Source organism: Amphiprion ocellaris, chromosome 1, assembly GCF_022539595.1.
Source record: "Amphiprion ocellaris isolate individual 3 ecotype Okinawa chromosome 1, ASM2253959v1, whole genome shotgun sequence".
Classification (NCBI taxonomy): domain Eukaryota; kingdom Metazoa; phylum Chordata; class Actinopteri; family Pomacentridae; genus Amphiprion; species Amphiprion ocellaris.
In genome coordinates, this window is record NC_072766.1 from 33172349 (window position 1) to 33196780 (window position 24432).

At 40.0% G+C, this 24432-nt stretch overlaps 1 protein-coding gene across 1 annotated transcript in view; it reads right to left on the reverse strand.

Moving 5' to 3' along the window:
- Nucleotides 1–1849: 1849 nt before the first annotated feature.
- The window catches only part of efl1 (elongation factor like GTPase 1), a 66516-nt gene continuing 43933 nt past the window's right edge, over nt 1850–24432 (reverse strand). Inside the window, exons 18-23 of the mRNA XM_023264135.3 lie at nt 18762–18891; nt 18109–18235; nt 15921–16125; nt 13841–14367; nt 10585–10769; nt 1850–2429 (exon numbers count right to left, since the gene is read on the reverse strand). Coding sequence (XP_023119903.2) covers nt 2241–2429; nt 10585–10769; nt 13841–14367; nt 15921–16125; nt 18109–18235; nt 18762–18891 — 1363 coding nt within the window. The 3' untranslated portion in view covers nt 1850–2240. The remainder of the gene's footprint in view (nt 2430–10584; nt 10770–13840; nt 14368–15920; nt 16126–18108; nt 18236–18761; nt 18892–24432) is intronic.

The window sequence follows — 24432 nt, forward strand, 5'->3', positions numbered from 1 at the left end:
AAGTGTTTCTATTCTATACTGGAGATATTTTTATGCCTTTACTGGCATTTCACAGCTGCAGAGAAAGCAGCAAGCAGATTGTGACACTATCAGAGAACAGTGCTTTTCTATACTGCAAAAAGTTGCTCTATAAATCTAGCCGAGTGTTGCTGTGCTCCTGACAGTGTGGAGGTTGCTGACCATGAATCAGTTACATATTAATGTTGGATGATATCACTGAGCATCTATATCCTGATATTCTGTCGGTCTGACAATGTTTAGTGCTGAAAAAAATGTAAGTCCACCTTATTAGCATTGAAATGGTGTCCTTACAGTTCAAAGCAAACACTGACAAGGAGATATGTTAGGTCAACACTAACACATATGTCCATGGGGAGGGTAGGGAGAATGAAGTAGGTGGATGAGAGCGAGGTGTGAAATACTAAACAGAATCCTGGGAAGTCAGAGGGAGGAAAGAGCTAGAGAAAGTGACAAGACATTCCTCATTATAGTGTGCTGAAGTCAGAGTCACTCTGAGAACTATTAGTAATCATTTCTGTTTTTATGTGCAAGCCCGTCCAGGAAAATATCATACATGCACAAGTAAGGTTGACTGTAGTTTTTCATTGCTGCGTTTTGTTTACATCTCTGGCAGTGAGTTGTGGTCTGACTGTTCCAACACTTGCATTTCCCAACTTTCACCATGTTTTTATTTTCTGAATTAAAAAGCCCTCTTTAGGGTCTTGGTAACACAATTCAAAAATGGGGAGTTTACTGATGGGGCCTGTGGAATTAATTCAAGCCACGTGACTAAAGTAAAACTGCCATGTTTTGTAGGGGTGAAAAAGAGCTCTTCAGTTATGCATGACTTCGACTGACCGTTTTGTGAGATGAGCCCACTCGGCTTGTAGCATTAGCGGAGGTCTCACAGGAGGAGCTCGCCAGCCATTAGCAGAGACTGGACAGACATGCTATCGATGGGCAGCAGAGCAGCACGGGCCTGATGACAGGATGAGGCTATTTTCAACCTTTTTGAGAGCTTGACACATGAGCACACCAGAAGTTATGAGTTATCTGATTGCATTAGCACAGAAATGGATTGCTGAAGAAGCACACAGTAAGCATCAAAGCCATTTACCTCCCCCACGTTTCCAGCACACCTTTTGTTGTTACAGATTGAAAACATACTTTTTGGTTTATTTATTTTGTTTGAAATCCATGTCAAGTTCTCATTGTGTTACCATCATTGTATTTTATGTTAACTCTAGAATTCAGTAATGAAACAAGAAATTAAAAACAAAAATGAGTGAGAATTTGAAAACAAAGTCTTATGAATAAAAAACAATTGCAAGGACAACTGAGGCCCATTTAGCGACAGAAAATCTCAATATTTGAATGAAGTTTTGGATTTTTTGAACAAGTTGTACTATTATAAGTCACATTTGTAACATGACTGGAAACAGCAAGGAATGGGAATGATGTGTCTGTAAAATAACAATATAACAAATGTGTTTTGAAATAGCTACTAAGGAACAGCACAGATTTGTTTCTTCTTGTTTTTCCTACCTGAAGTTGTTTGACAATAATTAAAGGCAACAGAAATATTAACTTATTACTGAGATTGCATTCATAAAATTGGGAATGATAAATTTTATGCTTGGCTGTGGGAAAAAAAAATCGCAGCTGTGTTCTAAAACATCAAAGAATACTTTTTCTCCAACAACTTTTCTTACACTTGTAAGGAGAAAACTAAACACTATATATATTTGACATGTGATGGTTATGCCTTTATCCGGTAGTTTGTGGATAAAGCCACATCATATAATAGTAAAACTGTAAAGTGATGGGAAATAATGTTGACATTCAAAAATTTCCGCACACTTGTTTATTTAATGGATCATTTACTATTGTACATTATCTTTAAGCATTAATGTACATTTACCTTTAGAAGAAAAGACAAAAATATCTGTTATATAAATATAGATAACAGACTTTTACAAATTTACATACTTAATCAATATGCATAATTTGCCCAAACTAATCAAAAGAGCCCAAATATGGGTGAAACATATTCTTGATAATGAACAGATTGTTCCGTAGACATGACAATTGTTCCTCTGCTCACAATCATGGGTGACACTGATAGAAGAGTCCATGACGTACAGTAGGTACCTGGAATCCTGGATAGATGTCAGCAGTGTCTTGTAGTTTGTCAGTAGGAGTTTCTATAGGAGTTTCCTTCTATATGTTTTTTTTTAAATCTACTTGTTCTTGCTGAGCGTCCTCTGCTTTTCGGCGTGTTCTACTATCTTCTCTTCCACATACAGACCTTTGCGGCGGCGGACAGCGTTCATGTATTTCAGGGCTTGGTTAGCAGAGTCGGCTTTTTCCCCAAAATGCAAGTATTCTTCCTCCGTGGTGGGAACCCAGTATGGATCACTGCTGATCACCTGAGATACAGAGAGGAGGAGAGGGATAGTGACATTCACCATGTGCATGTGCTTCCAGTTTACCAAAATAGAAAATCAGCTGTGGGGCTGCACAGTGTCAGGTGGTTAGCACTGTTGCCTCACAGCTAGGACTGGACCTGGAATCTTTCTGTGTGGAGTTTACATGTTCTCCCTGTGCATGTGTGGGTTTTCTCCAGGTTCTCCAGCTTCCTCCCACAGTCCAAAAACATGCTGAGGTGAATTGGTGATTCTAAATTGTCTGTCGGTATGAATGTGAGAGTGATTGTTTGTCTCTCTATGTATCCCTGTGATAGACTGTTACCTGTCCAGGGTGTCCCCTGCCTTCACCTGAAGTCAGCTGGGATTGATTCCAGCACTGCCGTGACCCTAATGGGGATTAAGCGGTCTATAGATAACGGATGGATGGAAAATCATCCATATTGGGATTCAAAGTGGAACGGGGTGTGGCACACATAAAAAGTTCTCTGGGTTAAGGTATTTTCTACTGTCATTTAGAATCCTTATAGATAATTTATCTGTTTGGTTGCCAATAAAATAGGATTTTCACCATTAAATAATCAAACATAATTTGTATTTAAACCCCACCTTAAAAAACTAAAACACAAAGCACATCATATGTATATATCTATGTTACTTTAATGTTGAAGTATAAATGAAACAAGAGGAAACATATGGATTAGCAGGGAAAGTGCTCACAGACACTTTGTTCTCCTTGGTCAAAGCAAGGCGAACTGTTGACACCTGCTGCCAGCCTGTATGCTAAGCTACACTGACCATATCCTGATTCCAGCTCTGCAGTTCCTGCACAAATGTGGTATCAGTCTTATCATTTTTTCATTACTTAATCTGATTACTTATTTGATGAAATAATCAATTACCTTTCAATCTCACAGAGTCTCACAAAGCAGACAATATACTCCTTGTAGTTTCCAACAGCCTAAGGGGATATCGTCTTGCCTATTTTGTCCAACTAACAGTCCAAAACCACAATGTAATCAGTTTACATCATAAAATAGAGAAAAGCAGCAAATCATGTCAACTTAGCAAACTGCTAGTTAGTTTTGGTTTTCAAAGATGGGGATCTCTCTGTCACTGAAGTGGATAGCTGAAGAAATGACTGTCAGGATAGATGCAAATTTATGCATAGCACGCACGCACACAATGAGAAAGATTACAGTAGAAGCAGAGGTTCGTGGCTCTGGGGTTACACTGGGACAGATGGTAGAGAGCTAGTTAGAACAACAGACTGACTGCAGGAGACGACGCCCACCAGTCATGAGCAGCACATGCTGGAATACAATTTCAATGCAGTGGGGGGTGAAGAGGGATGGGATATCCTGCAACAGTCAAGTTCAGACAGTATTTACAGGAAGGTAGTCACATTGCTACACTTGATTGTTCACGCAGAAAGATGACACAAATAATTGTACAACATTAATAGAAGATGGAAGAGAAAGAAGTTTGAATCTGAGTACTTTCTCACCGCTGCACAGCTGGTTAATCACAGAGTGAAGTGAGTGTGAATGTTGGATGATTGGGTTTGGAGACACATGATGCCAAAAAGACAAATAAGATATTTTTTGAAAAATATACCTAAAGCACACATACTATTTTGCCAAATACCTGACAGATTCAACTTTCTTTAGGACAGCACTGACTATGTTTTAAGAAATTTAAAAAATCAGCTAACAATATACAAATCCATTTTGACATGACTTATACGCTGCAACAATTATTCATTAGGATACCTTTAATTTGTTTTTTAAAAGAATTGTTCAAGACATGTACTGAGCCACACATTGTGCCAAAAAATACAACAAATACACAAAAATGATGTAGACAACTTTGTTCCAAAACCACCTTAAACATCTCCTGCACGTATTGCTTATCAGCTTATATAGTTACTAAAATGGAGATCAAATTTGGTATCAAGCTGACATCAGTTTAGCAGGTCGGCTGTTGTTGGATGTCAAGAATTAGTAGCATACATACCTACAGATACACACAGTAACTGCACTACGAGACAGATACTTAAGCTGATCAATGCAGCACTTACACAAACCTCCAGTCTCTAGCTCAACAAAAGCTCCATTCTGATGGAAATCTAACGTAAACATTGCAACAGAAACCCCTAACTCTCCAGTTACACAACAAAGCAATCCTCAGAACTGTCTCTCTCTGCACATTCATATGTTAATCCAATATTGTAGCCATATCAAATCGCTGCAATTGAAATGCTGACATCAGCACTAAGCAGCAGGAGAGTCCTGAAGCTAAGAGGACTGGGGGACCGTGGGGGGTTCAGGACAAACTCCTTGTGAGGAAGCATCTGCACATAAATGAAATCAGACAGATACGTTTTAATGAGGTGAAGACAATGGCTATAAGACAATGTGCCTGTTGTGTGTGTGTGACAAGTTGAAACATAAAGTTTAAAAAGATATGTACCTTCAGTACCAGTAGTACGTTTGCCACTGAAGCCACCGTGGACTCTCAAACAGACAGACACTCTTTTGCCACCTCCATTCTGGATTGCATGTACACCAGGATCAACTATGTCACCATCCACAAACAAATTACAACTTTTTCAATCTAAAGTTGCCAGCACTTCATCCAGAGCCTACATGAAGAGGGGCCACCAGGAGAGCAAAGTACAGCCACCAGCTGAGGGTTGAGGAGTACTTTAAAGCCTCTGAGCCCCAATGCATGAGGCTACTTGACAGGGACTGACAGGGACAATAAGGAGGCAACCATCAAGACTGTACTCCCTGCAGACCACCAGCCCCTACACTCTCCCCTATCGGTGTGCATTATTGCACGCAACAGTGCAGGTCTTGATGGCTTCTTTGTACACGCTCACAGGGCCCTGACTGAGTTCCTCACTGACATTTTCAACCAGCCCAAGCACTTTAAAATCACCTTCATTTTGCCAGCACCAAAAGGCTCCACTGCAGCAAGCCTGAACGACCCACTCTCATCATCATGAAGTGCTAACCTATCTGCCTCCCACACTGGACCCCCTTCAATTTTCCTTCCACCAGAACAGGGGAACAGAAGATGCCATCTTCATGGCGCTTCACTCTGCTATCTCCCACCTGGACAGCCCTAACTCCTACGTCAGAATGCTGTTCATCGACTTCAACTCAGCATTCAACAACATCATCCCTTCCGAAGTGTTCACCAAACTCAGTTAGGTTAACATCAACACCTTCCTCTGCTGCTGGATATTGGACTTTCTAACAATCAGACCCTATTTTGTTAGTTTAGGAGATCACATCTCCTCAGTGCTTGCTCTGAACACTGGTGTTCCACAGGGCTACATCCTGACTTCGAATCACTGTTCACGTAACTGCATGCCTGTACATGGTTCCAACAGCAATATCAAGTTTTAAGAAGACTAAAAGGCAGTGGGTCTCATCAACAACAATGATGAGTCGGCCTACAGGAAATAAGCCTGACATCTAGGAGCTTGGTGCACCAACAGCAACCTTAACATTAACGAAACAAACAAGCTCATTGTTGACTTTAGGAAGAGGAAAGGCTGCACACACAATCCATCCATATCAAAGGAACACAGGTTGAGAGTGTTTCCAGCATTAAGGTTCTGGGTGTCCACATCTCTATGGACCACTCCTGGACCCTCCAGATAATGGGCACACTCAGATCTTTCTCCACCACTGACACAGCATTGTGGCTATGCAAGGCCACAGTAACTGTAGACATAACTGGCTCAAATCAAAGAAGCTCTCCAGTAGATGTACCTCGTAGCAACTGTAAGGCATGGAGGTGGAGATGTTATGGACTGGGTTTGCTTTACTGTTTCAGGGACTGGGCAGAATGCAGTCAGATTCAACTATGAATTGTATATAATTTTAAAGAAAACTCGATACTAATGCGTTGTCATCTTTCTGTAATTTGTAGCTTAAAAAGGAAAAAAAAACACTGGATATTATAATGGTTCTGAGAACACCAACAAACCCATTAAGGAATGGCTCAGAAAGAAAAAATCAAGGGTTATGGAATGGATTAGTTAAGAAAAAGGAAACATATTTGAAACCAACTGATATGTTGTGGTAGGATTTGAACAAACACTGCAAGTTAAAAAGCAGATCAAACAAAAAAACAAATTAAAAAAAAAAAACACACATTTTACATGCAACTGTTCAAGCAATATCACCATCATCAATCTAAAAAGGTTTGCAAACAAAGCCAACAATTTCCACAGTATTTATTTCCCATTTCGTCATTGTACTTATGTTGTAATTTTTCTAGTCAATGAAAGCAAAGTCTGGTTACAAGAAAAATTATTAAGAACTATAAAAATGAAGGTTATTTTGGACTCAGTTACTGCATAACTGCAGTCTACACCTAGATAGTGACTATGAGAAAGCAGATATTTACACTTACAGATATTTAACAACATAACAGCAGTCATTCTAAAAAGTATCTCATCATGGCAGTTTTCTCACTTCATCGTCATCATCATCTGTCGTTGATGTGCATGGCTTTTGATTTTATGTAATTAAACAGCAGAAACACAATTTAAAATTAAATAAACAATAATAATAATAAAATCATACATTTAAATGACAGTAAAAATATTCTGTCAGACATGTGGCTGTACAATAGTCAAAAATCATGTCTCCCTCCTTACAGAAAACACGACCAATTACCCCAACCGACACTGTCCATATGGCCGGCAGGACGCTGAGACGAGTGTGTGTCCTGAAGCTCAAGCCAGCCAAGCGGCAGGTCTAACGCACATGTTGTCTAATGCAGCTTTGATTCCAACTCCCCAGAGGGAACCGTCTCGTTAACCAGACAGCCTCACTGACCTGCAGCCCCACATAACAAGCTCACACTCCAGCTGTCTGCAAATGTATCTTTGTGTATAATGGATTCAGAGAGTTCCTTACAGACTTAATTTGAATTGGTAATAAAGTTACGCACGCACATACGCACGCACACGCAAAATTTTTCAGAACGCTTGACCTTTTCCACATTTTGTCACATTACAAGCATAAATTTAAATGTATTTTATTGGAATTTTATGTGATAGACCAACACAAAATAGTGCATAATTGTGAAGTGGAAGGAAAATGAGATGTGGTGTTGAAGATTTTATACAAATAAAAATCTGAAAATTGTGGCGTGCATATGTAGTCAGCCTCCTTTAGTCTGATACCTCTAAATAAAATCCAGTGCAACCACCTGCCTGCAGAGGTCACCTAATTAGTAAACAGAGTCCACCTGTCTCAGGATAAATATAGCTGTTCTGTGAAGGTCTCAGAGGTTTGTTAGAGAACATTAGTGAACAAACAGCATCATGAAGACTAAGGAACACACCAGACAGCTCAGGGATAAAGTTGTGGAGAAGTTAAAAGCAGGTTTAGTTTATAAAAACATATCCTAAGCTTTGAACATGACACAGAGCATTGTTCAATTTATCATCTGAAAATGGAAAGCAGACAGCATAACTGCAAAACTACCAAAACAGGGCCGTCAACCTCAACAGATCGGTCGGGCAAGGAAAGCATTATTTAGAGAAGCAGATAAGAGGCCTGTGGTAACTCTGGAGGAGCTGCAGAGATCCACAACTCAAGTGGCAGAATCTGTCCACTACTCTACTATTACTCACACATTCCACATATTTGTCTTTTATGGAAGAGTGGCAAGAAGAAGCTATTGTTGAAAAAAAAAGCAATAAGAAATCCTGTTTGCAGGATTGCACATGGTGGTGGAAACATCATGAGGTGGGGATGCTTTTCTTCAGCAGGGACATGGAAGCTGGTCAGAGTTGAAGAGAAGATGGATGGAGCTAAATAAAGGGCAATTCTGGAAGAAAACCTGTTAGAGGCAAAAGATTTGAGACTGGAGCAGAGGTTCACCTTCCAGCAGGACAACGACCCTAAACATACAGCCAGAGCTACAGTGGAATGGTTCAGATCAAAGTATATTCATGTGTTAGAATGGCCCAGTCAAAGTCCAGACCTAAATCCTACTGAGAAACTGTGGCAAGACTTGAAAATTGCTGTTCACAGACACTCTCCATCCAATCTGACTGAAATGGAGCTATTCTGCAAAGAAGAATGGGCAAAAATGGCAGTCTCTAGATGTGAAAAGCTGGTAGAGACATACCCCAAAAAGCTTGAGGCTGTAATTGCAGCGAAAGGTGGTTCGACAAGGTATTGATTCACAGGGGGGCTGAATACATATGCACGGCACACTTTTCAGATTTTTATTTGTATAAAATCTTCAACACCACATATCATTTTCCTTACACTTCACACTTATGCACTACTTTGTGTTGGTCTATCACATAAATTCCCAGTAAAATACACTTAAATTTGTTCTTGTAATGTGACAAAATGTGGAAAAGTTCAAGGGTTATGAATAATTTTGCAAGGCACTGTATATGAATGTATACAGTTTTAAACAAAAGTGTACCACACTTGTAAAGACCATGTATAGCATGTCAGTCTTGAGCTTCCTATGACCCTATAAGTCTTAATATTCAATGACGGAATCATCATAGATGGGTTCTGTCACAAAAACCATGCATTTTGGTTCTTACACAGGTTTATTATTGGTCTTCCAGAAAAAAAAATGTAAAATTTGCTGGGTCAAAAATATACATACAGCAACTTAAATCAGCAGGTGATGTGGAAAGTTGTGTTGATCTAATTTTCCTAGTGGTATGGCGTCTTAACATGTTGTGAATGACTACAATTGACTACAGTTGGGGATTTCTAAATCAATTTAAATAGCACCGTTTTCACTTACTCTCTTTCAACTCAGCCACACATTTCTCTGGGAAAGTCTGAGGAGCTCTACACAGATTTGAAGAATCAAATTATTGACTTGAACAAGTCAGGAAAGTCACTTTGAGCCATTTCAACACAGCAGTTGTGTCACTGCCATGATCAGGAAGAAAACACAAACTATCGCATGCTGCCGAGAGACAATTGATGATGATCAAGAGTCAGAAGGTTGGGTCTTGAATGCAGCTGAGTGTTCCAACAAGACAATGACCCAAAACACACATCAAACACGGTAAAGAAATGCCTAAAAGTGGTTACAATTAAGGTTTTAGATTTGCCCCCCTCCAAAGTCCTGACTGAAATGCTGTTGAGGACCTGTGGACTGTGATGAAGAAGCAAGTCTGTGTCAGAAAGCCTAGATATTTAGTTGCACTGCTCCAATGCTGTCAAGAGAACAGGTCAAGATACAACCAGAAGATTGCCAGAAGCTTGTGGACGGCTACGCAAAGCACCTAGTTGGTTAAAATGACCAACGGACACTTAACCAAATATTAGCACTGCTTACAGAAAATTAAGAGCTATAAAAGTCACTGGAAACTCAAGACTATCATGATGTACATGATCTTTACAAGTGTGCTATAAGCTTTTGCTCAACACTGTATGTTTATAACTCCACATGGTAGCTCATCAACTGACTCGTACAATGTGAGCAAAGATGTGGTGGATTCAATGCATGTTTCATAAAACTGGCACAGACTGCTGGCAGATAAATAACAACTGGAGTACTACCAAAACAATACAGAGGAAGGTTGTGCTCCAGTATTTTTTTTTCTGTGGGTGAAATTAAGTTGACATAAACAGATTTCTGACAGCGACTGTTCGACTCACAAGGCATATTGAACTGACAGTGTGTCACAGTTTGGGACAAATATGTGTACTGTTGCATTCTGACATGAAAAGGTCCACTGGAACTGAATAACCTCTTTTATCTCAGTTACAAAAATTACATAAAAAGTGATCTACAGATGCAGCTGTGACTGTCACATGACCCTCATGAGTAGAGTATCCTGCACCACTGTGGTTGATCTTAGATGTGTCATGTTGTGTTCCACAAAAGGCCTCTATAATTCATTCAAATAACACACTCGGAAAAGGAAAGAGTGGTCTGTGTTTGAACTGCTCACAGCCATAACACATGCATAAACTGTGCAAGTAGAAAATGCATCAAATTTGTCATGAGTCAAGTTTTGAATGAGAACTGCTGTTCTACATAATATTATCAAATACTGATCACATGCGCTAGAGGTAGCTATGGGATAAAAAAGACAAGTTGTGTATAATATAATGATAGTAATAATAATAATAATAATCACCTCCCAGTGACTGAAGACCAGCTGTGGACTGGCCAATCCGCTGGTTCTTTTGCGAATCTCATCTGCAAATCCGAAGCTCTCAGCCACAGGCAGAACAGCCTTGATGATGAACATGTCCGTCCCTTCCTTCATCTCTTCATGGAGGACTCGACCCTCTCGTTTTCCCAGTACACCATAAACTCGGCCTGATGAAAGACACACAGCGTACACAAGACTCAGAACACTGAGTATACACAGCAGAACACCCAGTCAGATTCCCTGAAGACTGTTTTCAAGAAAAAAGAAAGAAAGAAGTGAAATGGAAAAAAATCCTGTTGTCAAGTCATACCTAGGGTTTGTTCTATTTACAGGAGTTGCTTTCAGGAGAACAATGTGTCCATTGCATTAGAACTTTATGGGGTGATTATAACCAGGTAGTAGTCTCAACCTCAGGCCAACTCGGAAAACAGAGTTGTGTCTTGTGAACTAAACCTTCTAACTGTAAAACACATGAAAATTTAAATTATTGGTCTTATTTTGTTTTTCTTTAACAAATGTCCATGGTGTAAATGGGATAACACCCTGTAATGTGTCCATAATCAGGGATTAATAGACTCTGTGGTCCCCTGCCTTGTGTGGTCCATTAATTCCTGATGTTGGACATGCTCAGGCATTATGTTTTAGTCCTTTGAAGGACTTTTATTTTCTACTAAGGCCAATAGAAGGGTCTTCAGGTGGGTTTGCATGAATCAAAACAATGAAATCCCTTTCTGTCTAACAATAAATAAATATAATAACCAAGACAAAACTACACTAATTTATTGTTCAACAACTCACACAACTAGTCGTTGCCTTGAAAGATTTTTTAAAAACTTGTAGTTGTGTTCATAAAAAAATATGAATTTTATCCCTAGTAAAACAATAAGGCGCTCAATTTTATTGTTTGATGCTCACTAATACTCATGTTAGTTCGTTAAACTAACGCTGATTATATACTAAAGTTAGAAGTCGCACCTGAAGGTTTTCCCACAGTTAAAACTAAGACTCCTGTAACATGTCAGAAAAAAGTGAGGTGCTTTTCAGTGATTTACACACAAGGGATTTAAATTTAAAGGATTATAGTTCAGTGAACCATCAAATTTACATTTTCAATGAATGTAAAGTTAGAAACTTATACACTGTACTAAAGTACCTTATCCAAATGGACACAGGTCAGAATGAGCATCAGCAGAGGTATTTGTGGTCCTCAAACAGCTGCACAAAGCCAGAAGTCAGGAGATTTTTTAGTATTATTCAGTTAATGCGTCACTTAGTCGCCCTGCTCTGATTCAACTGACAAAGCTGCTGAACAAACTGCTGTGGCTATTAAAAAGCCTAAAGATACTGTTTACTAACACGTTAAATGCTATTTCAAGCCTAATGTTCATCTTAATGACTTTCAGAGGACAACAGCTTAGAGAGTGTTGTGGAACATTAGTCAATGCTGAGCTTTGCTGCCTCACTTGTTGTTCTCATGCTGAAATTACCAACTGTGACATTTTCAGGACATCATGCCCCTAAAAATGAGGGTTATGTGTATGTGTGTGTGGTTTCCAGAAGGTATACATGTTTTTCCAGGAACACAGAGAACATCATATTGCACTCCAGAATCCCATCATATTATTTACACCACAGGGTCATGAGACTTTTTCAAGACTATAGACTGACCCCCTGTAATGCACATCATCTTTGTAATAAATGAAGGAATCCTTGTCTGTCTGTATGTTCTTCACATATCTTGAAAACTGTACATCTGTTCTACCTCAAACTCAGTGGGTTAGGGACCTGAGATCGTCACTTATTGGGTCTTTTTGGGTCCTCAGACTGGCAGTCAGCTGCCTATGGAGCTGATGTTGCTCCTTATGAAAGTAAAATGTATGATGTTGAGTGACTTCAATTACCAACATTAATTACCTGAAATTAGTGACATATGTGCCCATCTGTCATTGGAATGCTTTTCTGAAGTAAATTATTGAAGTCATATGTAGACTTTAATGTAATTTCTACATGTAAACATATACTGTGCTTACTCTTCATTGCGGTCAGTGTGGAATAAAAGTAAGACTCAAATATTAAGTCAGTTGGAAAGGGGCCAAAAAGGTTCAATTTCCTCAGAAGCAAATTCAGTCACAGGATAGGCTCGGCAGCTGCACTTCTGCCTTATCAGTAAGACCACTTCAAGCTCATGCATCCAGTCCAAAGCATTAGTATTCATGTGAAAGAGGTCTGAGCGGATGTTCTGGCTCAGTATATCCACGGACATGTTGTTTATATGAAGAAAATCCATCCAATTGTGTGTGGCTTTATGATTTTTGCAATTCGTTGAGTTATCCAAAAAGATACTTCTGTCCTTTTGCTGAAACTGTTGCGAAGTTATAAATTTGCATTTTTGTGAGAGGTGACTTCTTCACCTTTCCATTAAAGTCTCTGGACTTACATCTCTGTGTGCTATTAGGAGGTGCTGTAGAGCTTAACTGGCCTCATGTCTTTGTTTGCCAGCAACCAATGACAGCTCCCACACTGTGGTCTCCACTGCTGCTTTCACTGATGTCAGTCTGGCTGATTTGTCTTTTTATCACTTGATGATGACAACATTGGGTTGAGATGTTGTTTTTATTGTGAGTAACAGTAACACCCCTGGCATGGTGTCATCGACCATTAAGGGTCTGGGGACCATACTTTTAGAATCTCTAGTGTTAAAGGGGGCTGCACAGTGGATTGGTGGTAAGCACTTTGCAGCTAGAAGATCCCTGGTTTACGTAGGTGTGAATGTGATTGTTTGTCTCTATATGTAGTCCTACGATAGACTGGTGATCTGTCCAGGGTGTCCCCTGTCTTCACCCTAAGTCAGCTGGGATAGACTCCAGCCCCCCTGCGACCCTAATTAGGATTAAGCGGTGTACAGATAATGGATGGATGGATGGATGGATGGATGGATGGATAGATAGTCTCAAAGGGATGATGTGAATGATATCTGTATCACCTGACATTAGGACAAAACCTGGCATGTTTACCATAACTTATACTGTTCTCGCAAATAAGACCGGGACCAAAAAAGCCCTCAACTGCAAAAGGTAAAATGCCTTTTCTGAAGGAGGCTTGTATCAAATTTAGGCCTTCATTGCTCCTTGAAGGAGAAGTTTAGTTGGGAAAAACTGTAATTTTTTTAAAATGTTATTTATTATAAGGCTAAATAAAGTAGTTGTGTGGCAAAGGCTTGTTGATAATGCTCTCTTACCCAGCACCTCTGCAGTGGCCATGATCTCACAGGTATACATGGCGGCCATGAGTCTCTGGGGTTGAGCCTGGAAGGCGTGACGGCAGGCCTCCTTCATGGCAGCAATCAGCTGGCCAGAGACTGGCCCATAGCAGTCAGAAGCAGGCTCTGGTCTGCGTTCGGCCTGACCCAGTCCTGATGCCATGCCCTCCTCCTGTGCAGACGTCTCACTGCTCCTTTCTACTTTGTTGTCAGCTAAAGCCTTATGGGACATGGAGTCCTCTTCAAAGGATTCCTGATGCTGTGCTGGGGCTGAAGACTGGACGTCCCACCTCTCCACGCAGAAGCAAACTCCCATTAGAGGCTCCTCACACATGGGTCCTGACAGAGTTGCTAGCAGGAAGCCGCTGATGATGCTGTTGTCAAAGTCCCGTAGAACAGCAGCCTGAGCTCCTGCCTCAACTGTTTTGTCTCCCCGACCCAGACACTGCCACACCGAGGGCCGCTGGTAGGAGTCCACATTGTTTAGCAGAATGTTGGGACCATACCTGAAAAAAAGAACAGTGACACTACACTTTATGAGGAACTACAAATCATTCATTTGGGTTTCTATGCTTAAAACTACATTTTAATTTTCACTTTGAAGTGGCTTAAAAACTGCACTGATGATGAAATTGGTCACCTGGATAGAGGGCAGACTAAATTTTTCCAAATTTGGACACATATTGTTGTCCAACACCTACAACTGATGATGTGGACGTGCACGGCCTTTGTATGGTTTTTGTCACCTAGACATAGTGCAGGATACTTTAAAAACACAAAAGGCCATATTATCACCTTACTACCTTCTTATAAATGATAGATGGATGGAAAATGCATATTTGTCCAACCTCTCCTTCTCTACTACAGTTATGCTTCAGGTTGGAAAATCAGTACATGATGCCCTACGGTATAAGGCTGCTCGTATTGTCTCATCTTGCTTAAGTCCTGACATCAGTAAATTATTAATAATCTTCTCAGAAACTTCTCTCAAGAAATTCAATTTGAACCCTGTAATCATATTTCAGAGCAAAACACAGTCCTGTCATCATTACTTTGGTTACAAATGCTATAGTGTCAGTTGTACACAATATTGTGCTTCCTTTATTGTTGATGTCGTGACATCTTTCAATACTGTGCCACAATATGCTCATACAAAAGTTACATGGTATTGATTTAGACTCTTTCATGTAAATAGTTTCAGGACTCCCTGTCTCGTCAACAATGTTTGACTATAGGAAATGTTCACTCTGTATTTTGCTCTATATTTTTACCTCTCACCACAAGGTTCAACTGTGGGTTCCGTTCTGTTTATAATTTATATTAACAATGCTACAACCATAATAAACTGTAATGGCCAGACAAAACCCGTGCATGCACAGGGGGAACATGCAAACTCCAGACAGAAAGATCCAAGGCCCAGGCTGGGACGCGAAGCAGGGATGTTCTAGGTGCAAAGTGACAGTGCTAACCACTGATCCACCGTGCAGCCCCTTGATAGATGGCAATATACATCATTTCTCTGCCAAACTGATCCCAAAGTCAATACTTAGTTTCCTCAAGCAACTGGCTAATGCTTGAACTTCCATGGTCTTACACAGAATTAAAAAAAATAAATAAATGCTTTAGTGTTTGTGCTGGACATTGACCTGGAACATTTTACAACAAATTTTAAAACTTAACACAGCTGTACATGTAGATCATTTTAAAATGCTGATTCCAAACTACCATACTCTTGAAAGTAACTGTACTGTTCTGTCGTTTGTACGCTAATTACTGCCCTATTTATTCTGCTATGAATGTACGCAACATCATTGCAAATGAGGCCATGCCTTCAATGATTCCTTGATATTTCATTAAAGGTTGAATAAATGAACGAAAATCTGATTAAAATGTTTATGAAAACAGTAAATTAGGAATAAAGCCCTGTGTCAAACAAAGGCCTGTTTCTTTCTGCATTTATAATACATACGAAAGGTCAAACTTCCTTTTGAAAAAAGTCAGTCTACTCTTGTTACTCTTTGTTCTTTTGGTTATGAATAGAAAGCCACTACAGTCAGACCTGCGAGGCCCAAAGGCCCAGATACGTTCCACAGCATTCCTCCACTTCCTCCCTTGCAGAAGACTGTCCAGTTGGTCCTTCAATCCAGCAATGGCCTCCAAGGTTCTGAGGCTGATGTCCAGACTCTTCCCCTCCCTCAGGGACATGTTTATCTGCTCCAGAGTTCGAATCACCTCCGAGTTACTCTCCAACAGCTGGGTCACCTCTGATCAGACAAAACAGTAGTACTTATTACTGCTTTGATAACTAGTATGACTAAGGTACACGACCCTTCACACTTCAGCAGCTTCAGTCATCACTAAAGTTTACATAATTTCAGAAACTCTGGCTTTAGGTATAAGGTCTGTTATTTCGCAAACTTTATTTTATTTTTTTATTTCAGTAATCCTTAACCTGATGTTCCTGACAGAGCAAATTGGTGCTCTACTCGAACATTGGGATGACAAGGTACCTCAGTGAATGCACTCTCTGGTCTGCTAGAATACCACCCAGTAGGACTCAGGTGCAGGAAGCACATGTCATTAGAGTGGAAAATCATCCCACAGGCAGGAAACTAATTCAAGAGACTGCGGAATTCCCTTGGTCATATTGGTTTTGCAAAAAATGTAAACAGAATAGTGTAATGGATTGCAATGTTAAGCTGTTATCTATATCTAGAAGTTTTTACCATTTTGTTACGTTTCAAACTCATATTAAAACTGATTGACGTCATGTTCCTTTTCTCATCAGTCTGCACACAATCCTTCATAATAGTAACAAAAACTGATTTTTGTGTGTTTTACAAATTTATAAGAAATAAAAAACTAAAATATCACATTTAAATGACTTTTTAGTCCTCATGTTATGATACTCACTGACATGCCTGTTGGCTGGAGTACATGTGTGCCCAACTGTATTCATTGGTCACAATTAGGTGAGGTTCACACCTGTCTGTATAAGGTCTCACAGTTGAAAGAGTGACAACCAAACCATTAGGTTAAGAACATTCTTCATGACTTGCAAGGCAGGAGTGTATCAAGAAACAGATTTGGAGAAGGATACAAGAACATTTGTGCAAGATTGAAAGTGCACTAGAGCACCATCATTCTCAAATGGAAGATGTTTCGAAACAGCAGAACTCTTCCTAGATCTGGCTGCCCAGCCAAAACTGATTAGTCAGAAAGGAAGATCAACTCAATGGTCATTATGAATGAGACCCAGAGTTCCTTCACAGTGATATCAGAACCTTACAGAAGGACCTCTATCAGTGCAGTGACCTACCAACGAGACCATTATGGTAGTATGGCTAGACGAAGAATCTCACTAAATGATACATGACAGTCTGCTGGGAGTTTTCCAAAAGCCACCTGAATGACACGCAGACCATGTGAGGCAATATATTCCTCAAACTATTTGGCCACAGTTCCCAACAGCGTGAGTAAGGAGGCTGAGCACTGAGCATCAGGTCATTAGTCAGATCTGTGATGTAAGCATCATGCCTTACTGCAGAAATCCACTTTTGCTGTGTGGAGTCTGGTGTTTAGACTGATAACAAAATAAAATGAATTGAATCAATTTTAAGATTAGTCAGAAATATAACAATAGGTGGAAAACTTGAAAAAGGTCTGAGAACTTTTCAACTGAACTGTATGTTTGTTGACATAGACTTTTTGGTTGTTTCAGTAGGCAAAGATAAAAAGGCAAACATTTGACTTCCCCAACTTGTACTAATTACAAAAAAGGAGGACAGACCTTAAAGATGTTTATGGAAATCTTTTATTCCATGTGATGTCTACCTTTGTTCTGACACTTTTACGCTTGCATATGGTTTAGCACAGGGTATGTTGGATTAAATGCTAATCAAACTACAGGAAAACTTTTCATTTGACAATTGCTGTAACTTTCTCAGACATTCTGACAATGACACATACTTCACAAAGTTACCAGCCAGGTGTTTGGAGGTGAAAAAGTGGGCAAGGTTTGAACTTCTTACATGACTAAGTGCACAACAATAAATGCCTGGGACTTTTAAAAGTTTGTGTAAGGGTTCTTACTGGTGCGACTCATAGAATATGGTTCTGACCGGGCCTTGCAGCGTAGCCATTCGAAATAGTTACAAACACTTTAAGTGCGGTTGGAGAAACAGCATACAACCTAGTTTGTTTTAAACATTACTGACACCTGCTTTATGTGTGTGTCCTGAGCTTACCCTGTGGCAGCGGTATTGCTCGGACGCAGACAGTGGCCAGTCTATTGGGAGTGGTGAGCGTAACCAGACCACTGGGGTCTACAAGTAGAGTGTCAGACGAACGACCCTGGGAGGACTCTTCTTTCACCTAGCAACACAGACATACATACCAACATATCTGAAAACTAATTACCATTACTGAGATATGATTACTTGGTAGAAATGTTTATGTTCTGTAAAATGCTGTGCTTCTGAGCTTATCAGTAAATCCAACAAATCTACCCCTTGCTCCACTGCTCCTTCGAATTGTCCCATATTCCACATAGGCAACATAAAACATGTCTCTTCAACACACTAAGACAGCACCTTTCATTTCACTGGACAGACCAAACAGACAAAAAATGCTTCTAACAGAAAACAGAAAATTTCATGAACTGGCTATATGCAAACCAGCAACAACATTAAAACCATAGAATCTGCTGCAAAAGTCCCAAGGCCAGGCACCACAGAACCCCCTTAGAGTCCAGTGTCCATGGCCTGAGGAGTGAGAGCTGCATTAGTGGTACGAGGGAGAAATATGCAATATTAGACAGGTGATTTTAATACTGTGGTTGATCGATGCAAGTTAACATGGACAACAGCTCCATAACTTGACTAATAACTTGGTGGCTCACCTGATGAATGATGGCAACTTTCTGCTGCTTGCCCAGCTCCTCGTTTACCATATCCACTTTCGGAGGACGAACCACTGTTTCTCTGAATGGAATTATGGGCTTAGACGCACTGATCTCAATTTTGGCAAACCTTTAAAAATAAGGTGAAATCAATTAAAAACAGTTAATCTGGTCTTAATTATTCATATTCAGCTTCATGCAAGTGTGATAATATTATGCATTACCTACATATAATATTCTAAATATCTAAGAAATAACCTGACAACAGACAGAAAACGGATCAACAACAATATCAATTAATCCTGAATCCAGTGTCAAAGTAGCATTTGCTTATTAGCACTTACAACAAGCAGAGACATACATGAATGCCATTAGCAGTGGACAAATAAAAGAAAACTCCAATAAAAGTTTTGAACAAAGTACATGTTGGCCTTTACTCCTGACAGGAATGTGAATGTGTGTAGCACATTTTATGGCAATCTATCCAATATTTGTCCACACACTTGACACAAAACCAAAAATGTCAATCTGACTGTGGCGCTAGATGAAATGCCAGCGTACTGGTGACATACTTACTGACAACACTACCCCTAATAAGTAACACACATTACTGTCACAGTTCTGTGACTGTCCACAATATTAGCAACTGTTCTTTACCCAAATACCTGTCAGAAACACTAACGGGAGCAAACACACAATCTCCACTTCAGATATATCGCAGAAGTTGTGTGTTTTCATCTGAAACTAAAAAAGAAAAAAGGTTAAAGACCTAAAAGCCATAAGAAGTTAAAGTGAATATGAATGTCTTTGCTGGGCTTCTTCTCTAAATCGATCCTGGAGGAGTCATACCAGAGACATGGTGGATGTATTTCAAAGTCTGCCCATTAACTGCACCAGCAACAGGACCAACAGAGCACATTAATACTGAGCCGCTAACTCTGTAGAAAACAAAGAAGTGGCCGGTTTCCTTCCAGCTGAGGCCTAAGAAACCTCCACAGCAATTACTTCTTTCATCTTACACACTTCAACTCTTAAAAATCTACACACCAGTGATCGGAAAAACAGAACTGCTACAACTACACACAGAGGAACGCTTCATGGACTGTGGTAACTGGCATCTATATACACAGCTGGCATAGCAGAACAGCAAACTCGGCTAAGCATAGCACTGCCGATGTTAATATGATTTGCATTATACTGTTTTATTGAAGTTATACGGCTGTATGTTTCGGTCAGTTGTAGATTTCAGTCATTGGGTATTTGATTCCACAAAGTAACGTTGATGCTACTTAGGCTGTATACAGACACAGGATCCTACATGCAAACTGACATCCTCATTTTTTAACATGGCCTCTGAAAGTCACACACATGATCTGAAGTGACCTCTAAACAGACACACACATGGAGAGGACATTCAAACCTTCCGCTTCACAGACTCTTTTGTTCTGATCTAACATGTGGCTTCATGTCTGAGCACATGGTGAAGCAGAACAAAGACCACAAACATTGTCTTTGCTGCTCTACCACCATGCACACACACACACACACACACACACACAGACACACACACTCTTGACTCCTCCTATAAATACATGTAGTTAGATTATTTTATAAATATTGTGATTTGCTTGTATTTTCTTTAATAAATGTTTCATATATATCTGCTGGTCTAAATAGTATTTCATAAGTGTGAATGCTGCCAAATTCTACAATGTAGACCTCCAAAATCCTTCAGCCTAGCTACTGATTGAGTCTATTTTCCTTGAATCGAAGGTGGTGCTCTGATCTTCAACCAGTGATTTACTGAGATTCATTTACTAACCTGGTAACAAGGTGGCACCCACTGCGCTATTCTATTGTTTTTTAGTTTCCAATTAACCAGATGAAAATATTTTGCAATGCTTGTCTGTAAGCGCGATCTTACTCCTTCCGTTGTCTGAAAACTATTTCTAACACATTAATGTATCACACCTTTGCTCTGGGAGACATGCTCCTTAATTACAAAGATGCAGGTATTACAGTCAGCCATGCACCATCCTGGTGCTACAAACACTCACTGGAGCATCAAGTCTGGATTGATATATAATTGGTCACTAAAAACTATGAATTAATATCCTCCTATTTGAACAACATTTGCTAAAACATACCACAACCAGGTGTTTTGAGAAATTACTGAACCTTTTGAAAAATTGTCAACATATATTTGTAAGAAATATTCTCAGGGGAAGAACAAGAAGTAGAAATCTTCAGTAGAAACCAATGGACTTGGGGTTTAGAGCCACAGACAAGAACATTGGTATCCTTATCTGAACCTTATCAAAACAATTTATTATCACAAATGTGTTCCTCTAATGGCGTTAAAAATCCATTGAAATAAACATGTTGCAAAGGAAATGCAAAAAAATAAACAAATGAATTGTTTGCAGTCAGTGTTAATGAGTCTACAGCTCTAATACATACAAGTACATTGACGTTCCACGTACGCTGGAACACACTATTTAGTCTGCTTGTCTGTCTGTATTATAGGCTTTACTGAACAGCACAGATGCTTCTTGGCTGACCTAGGGGTTACTGGGTCATTCCAGAAAAGATGTCTATGTTTATATTTGTGCCAAGGTGGTGCAGACACAGGGCATAGACAGTACTATTACAGCCTCACTTAATCCAGTTATACACAGTAACAGAAGAACAGTTAATCCCCGTCAATCACTGTCTAACTGCCAATATAGTCCCTCACTAAATTAATGATTTGAAATTAATGAAACACTAGTAGCTTCAATGAAGAGACATCTGGCAAATTATAAACATACAACTATTTGTATGTCAATTACATTATAATTATACATACTGCTAGCAATTGTCATGTATCATTTAGGGAGGAAATTCTTCCCTTTGGTCAGGTCACAGTAAAAGCATTTGAGAATGATGGATCATACTGTGCTCTTGGGCACTTTCAATACTGCAGAAATGTTACAATATTTTTCCTCAGATGTGTGCCTTGAAGGAATCCTGTTTTGCAGGTCATAGAAAATTTTCCTCAACTTAATGATTTGGTTTTCACTCTGAAATGTAGAATCAACTGTGAGACTTTATATGGACATGTGTGTGCCTTTCCTAATTATGTCCAAAATATTAAATTAGGCACAGGGGAAATCCAGTTAGATTTTTCGAAGGATTTCAAGGACCACTGATAGGAGTAGGATGCACCTGAGGTGACGTATAAGTGTCCCTTATTTTGAATGAATTAGTAAAACTGCAAATAAACAGTCTTCAGTTCATCTGTATCATACACAGAATGTCAGTGAAGGTTAGGAAGAGAAATATGTAAGCCTGTTTTTCCCTTTAAAAAAGAACTGTGAGCTTATAATAAGGATTTATTGAGTTTTTGTCAAATCTTCACACTACCAAATTGAATATTCAAGACTGACTGAATTATCAGTTGCACACTTGAGCACTGATTAATATCTCTGAATACCTGGCACCTCACCCAGTTCTGATGACAGAGGCAGGGAAAAAGACTGATAGAAAGAGAAGGACAGGAAGAGGGAGAGACAGAGAGAGATAATCCCCTCAGTGTGATGAAGCTGTGATGTCATAGTCTTGTGCTCGCTCAGTTGGCTGAACAGCGCTGACCTCATTCTGAGAGTGACACGCCGCGGGTCAGACTCCTTGCCAGCGATGTCACAAAGGGCTCAGACTGCTGTCTGCCAGCCAGCGCTCCAACCAGTCACTTAAGCAGCCAATAAGTAAGCTAACCAAGTCAATCAGTCAGACATCCAATCACCCAGTTTATGAACCAGCTATCTAGCCATCCAGTCACACACCCAGCCAATGAACAAACAAAACATGAGCCAATTATCTAGTCATCCAACTAGCAACCAAACCTCTAAACAGCCAATCAGCCTTCCTCTTAGCTAAGCAGCCTGCCAGCCGTCCAGCCCCTGCCCTCCTTTGCCATCCCTGTCCCTTGCTGTCTGGCCTGGCTCTAAACATAGCAGCAGTGCTACACATGGCCTCCATTTCTCAGCTGGAATCCCTCAAAAACAGTGCAACAGGCAACACTTTGGAATCATCATCCATAGTACTAACACTGACAAAGAGTGACTTCCAAATCGTGTCTCAGAACGCAAAAACAGCCAATTAACTCTAGAAGTACTGTACCTTCAACTATGAATAGATAAGTAATTGGAATCATACAGTAATTCATCACTTACATATTGAATGACCCCACTGTATACTGGACTGTACTCTAATCAAACAACAACCTTTGTGAACTGTTTTATTTTGCCACTGTGTGACAAAGGTGTTGACTCAAACTTAAGGTCATTTTGGAGGCTGTAGTGTGTACAGTTGTATTAGACTGCATTGAAAGGTTAGGTGCTTTTGTTCCTTATATCAGAGTACATAAAAATATTACTAATACATTTCAGTATAATTCACACCAGCACAAACTGAAACCTCTAAATATTCACTAAAAATGAGTCAATACAAAAACATCTAAACTAGTATCCTCAGTAATTAGAGATTAATTGCTGTATGTGAGGCTGTATTACATCATATATTTTTACTTGCAATACGCTGTATATTTTACCGGTCTGTTGACTCAAGGTTTACAAAATGTTTGTAAAAGTGTGTCCCTGAATAGCAAAAAGATGAAACTTTTACTTTAAAATGCAAATTGTTCCTTGATAATTGTATATACTAGGCAATGTATTCTGTCAACTTTACGGAGAGGGTCAGCGCTTTACAAAAGGGTCTCAAATGAAACTTCAGAGTTTCCTACAATAAGCAAGAAAAAAATCTGTCAACCTTATCTAAGCTGAACTTGCAGTCGCACAAGAACACAGCAGTGAGTGACACAATGACAAAAAAATTGTGAAAATTCTCAAATAATATAATCTGCCTATCAGTTGGATCACATGGTTTTCTGAGGAGGTCAGCGGCATCCAGACAGACTGTCAGGGTCCCTGTCTGGCACCTCTTTCCTTTTCTCTCTTCCTCTTTCTCCCTTTCCTTCTCTTCTCTCTCTGATCTATCTGTTCCTCTGTCTCTCTGTCTCTCTTCTCCTTGATCTGTCTGTCCCTCGCTCTTTCTCCCTCTCTTCTGGGTCCTTCTGGTTGTCCTTCTGCTCTCCCTCTCGGTCTGTCCCTCTCTCCCTCTAGACACCTTCCCCCTCTTCGCTTTGCCCCTGGCCATATATGTAATCCCAGTGCATTGGGAGCAGCTGTGGAGCACCTGCGTCTCATCACGCCGCCAACAAAGCCCAGCTCTTCTCTCTACTCCCCGCCAACTCGTAGTGTCAGCTACGTCCGCTGTGAGTAGATCTCTGGTTTCTGGTCATTCGTGTCAAGCCGCCAATCAATCCAGTTCCTCTCTGCCTTAGTTTCCCGCCGATCCGTCCTGTCCTCTGCCTGCTCAGACGAGCCACAACCGCTAGCTCTTTCCCAGACCTCTGTTTGCTCTCATGGACTCGGCCTAGCCGCCCCCCGAGCCTGTATGCCCCCCACTGCTTGTAATTAGTTCTGTGAGTTTGGACTTCTGGATTTATGCAGTTGCACTCTCTCTCTTGCCATTAGTTGAGCGTGCTGAGTGTGTTTTAGGTGAAATCCCTAGGCTTTTTTAAAATGTACTTTGACTTCTCCTGTAGCCAGTTTCTGTTCTGCTCAGCCTT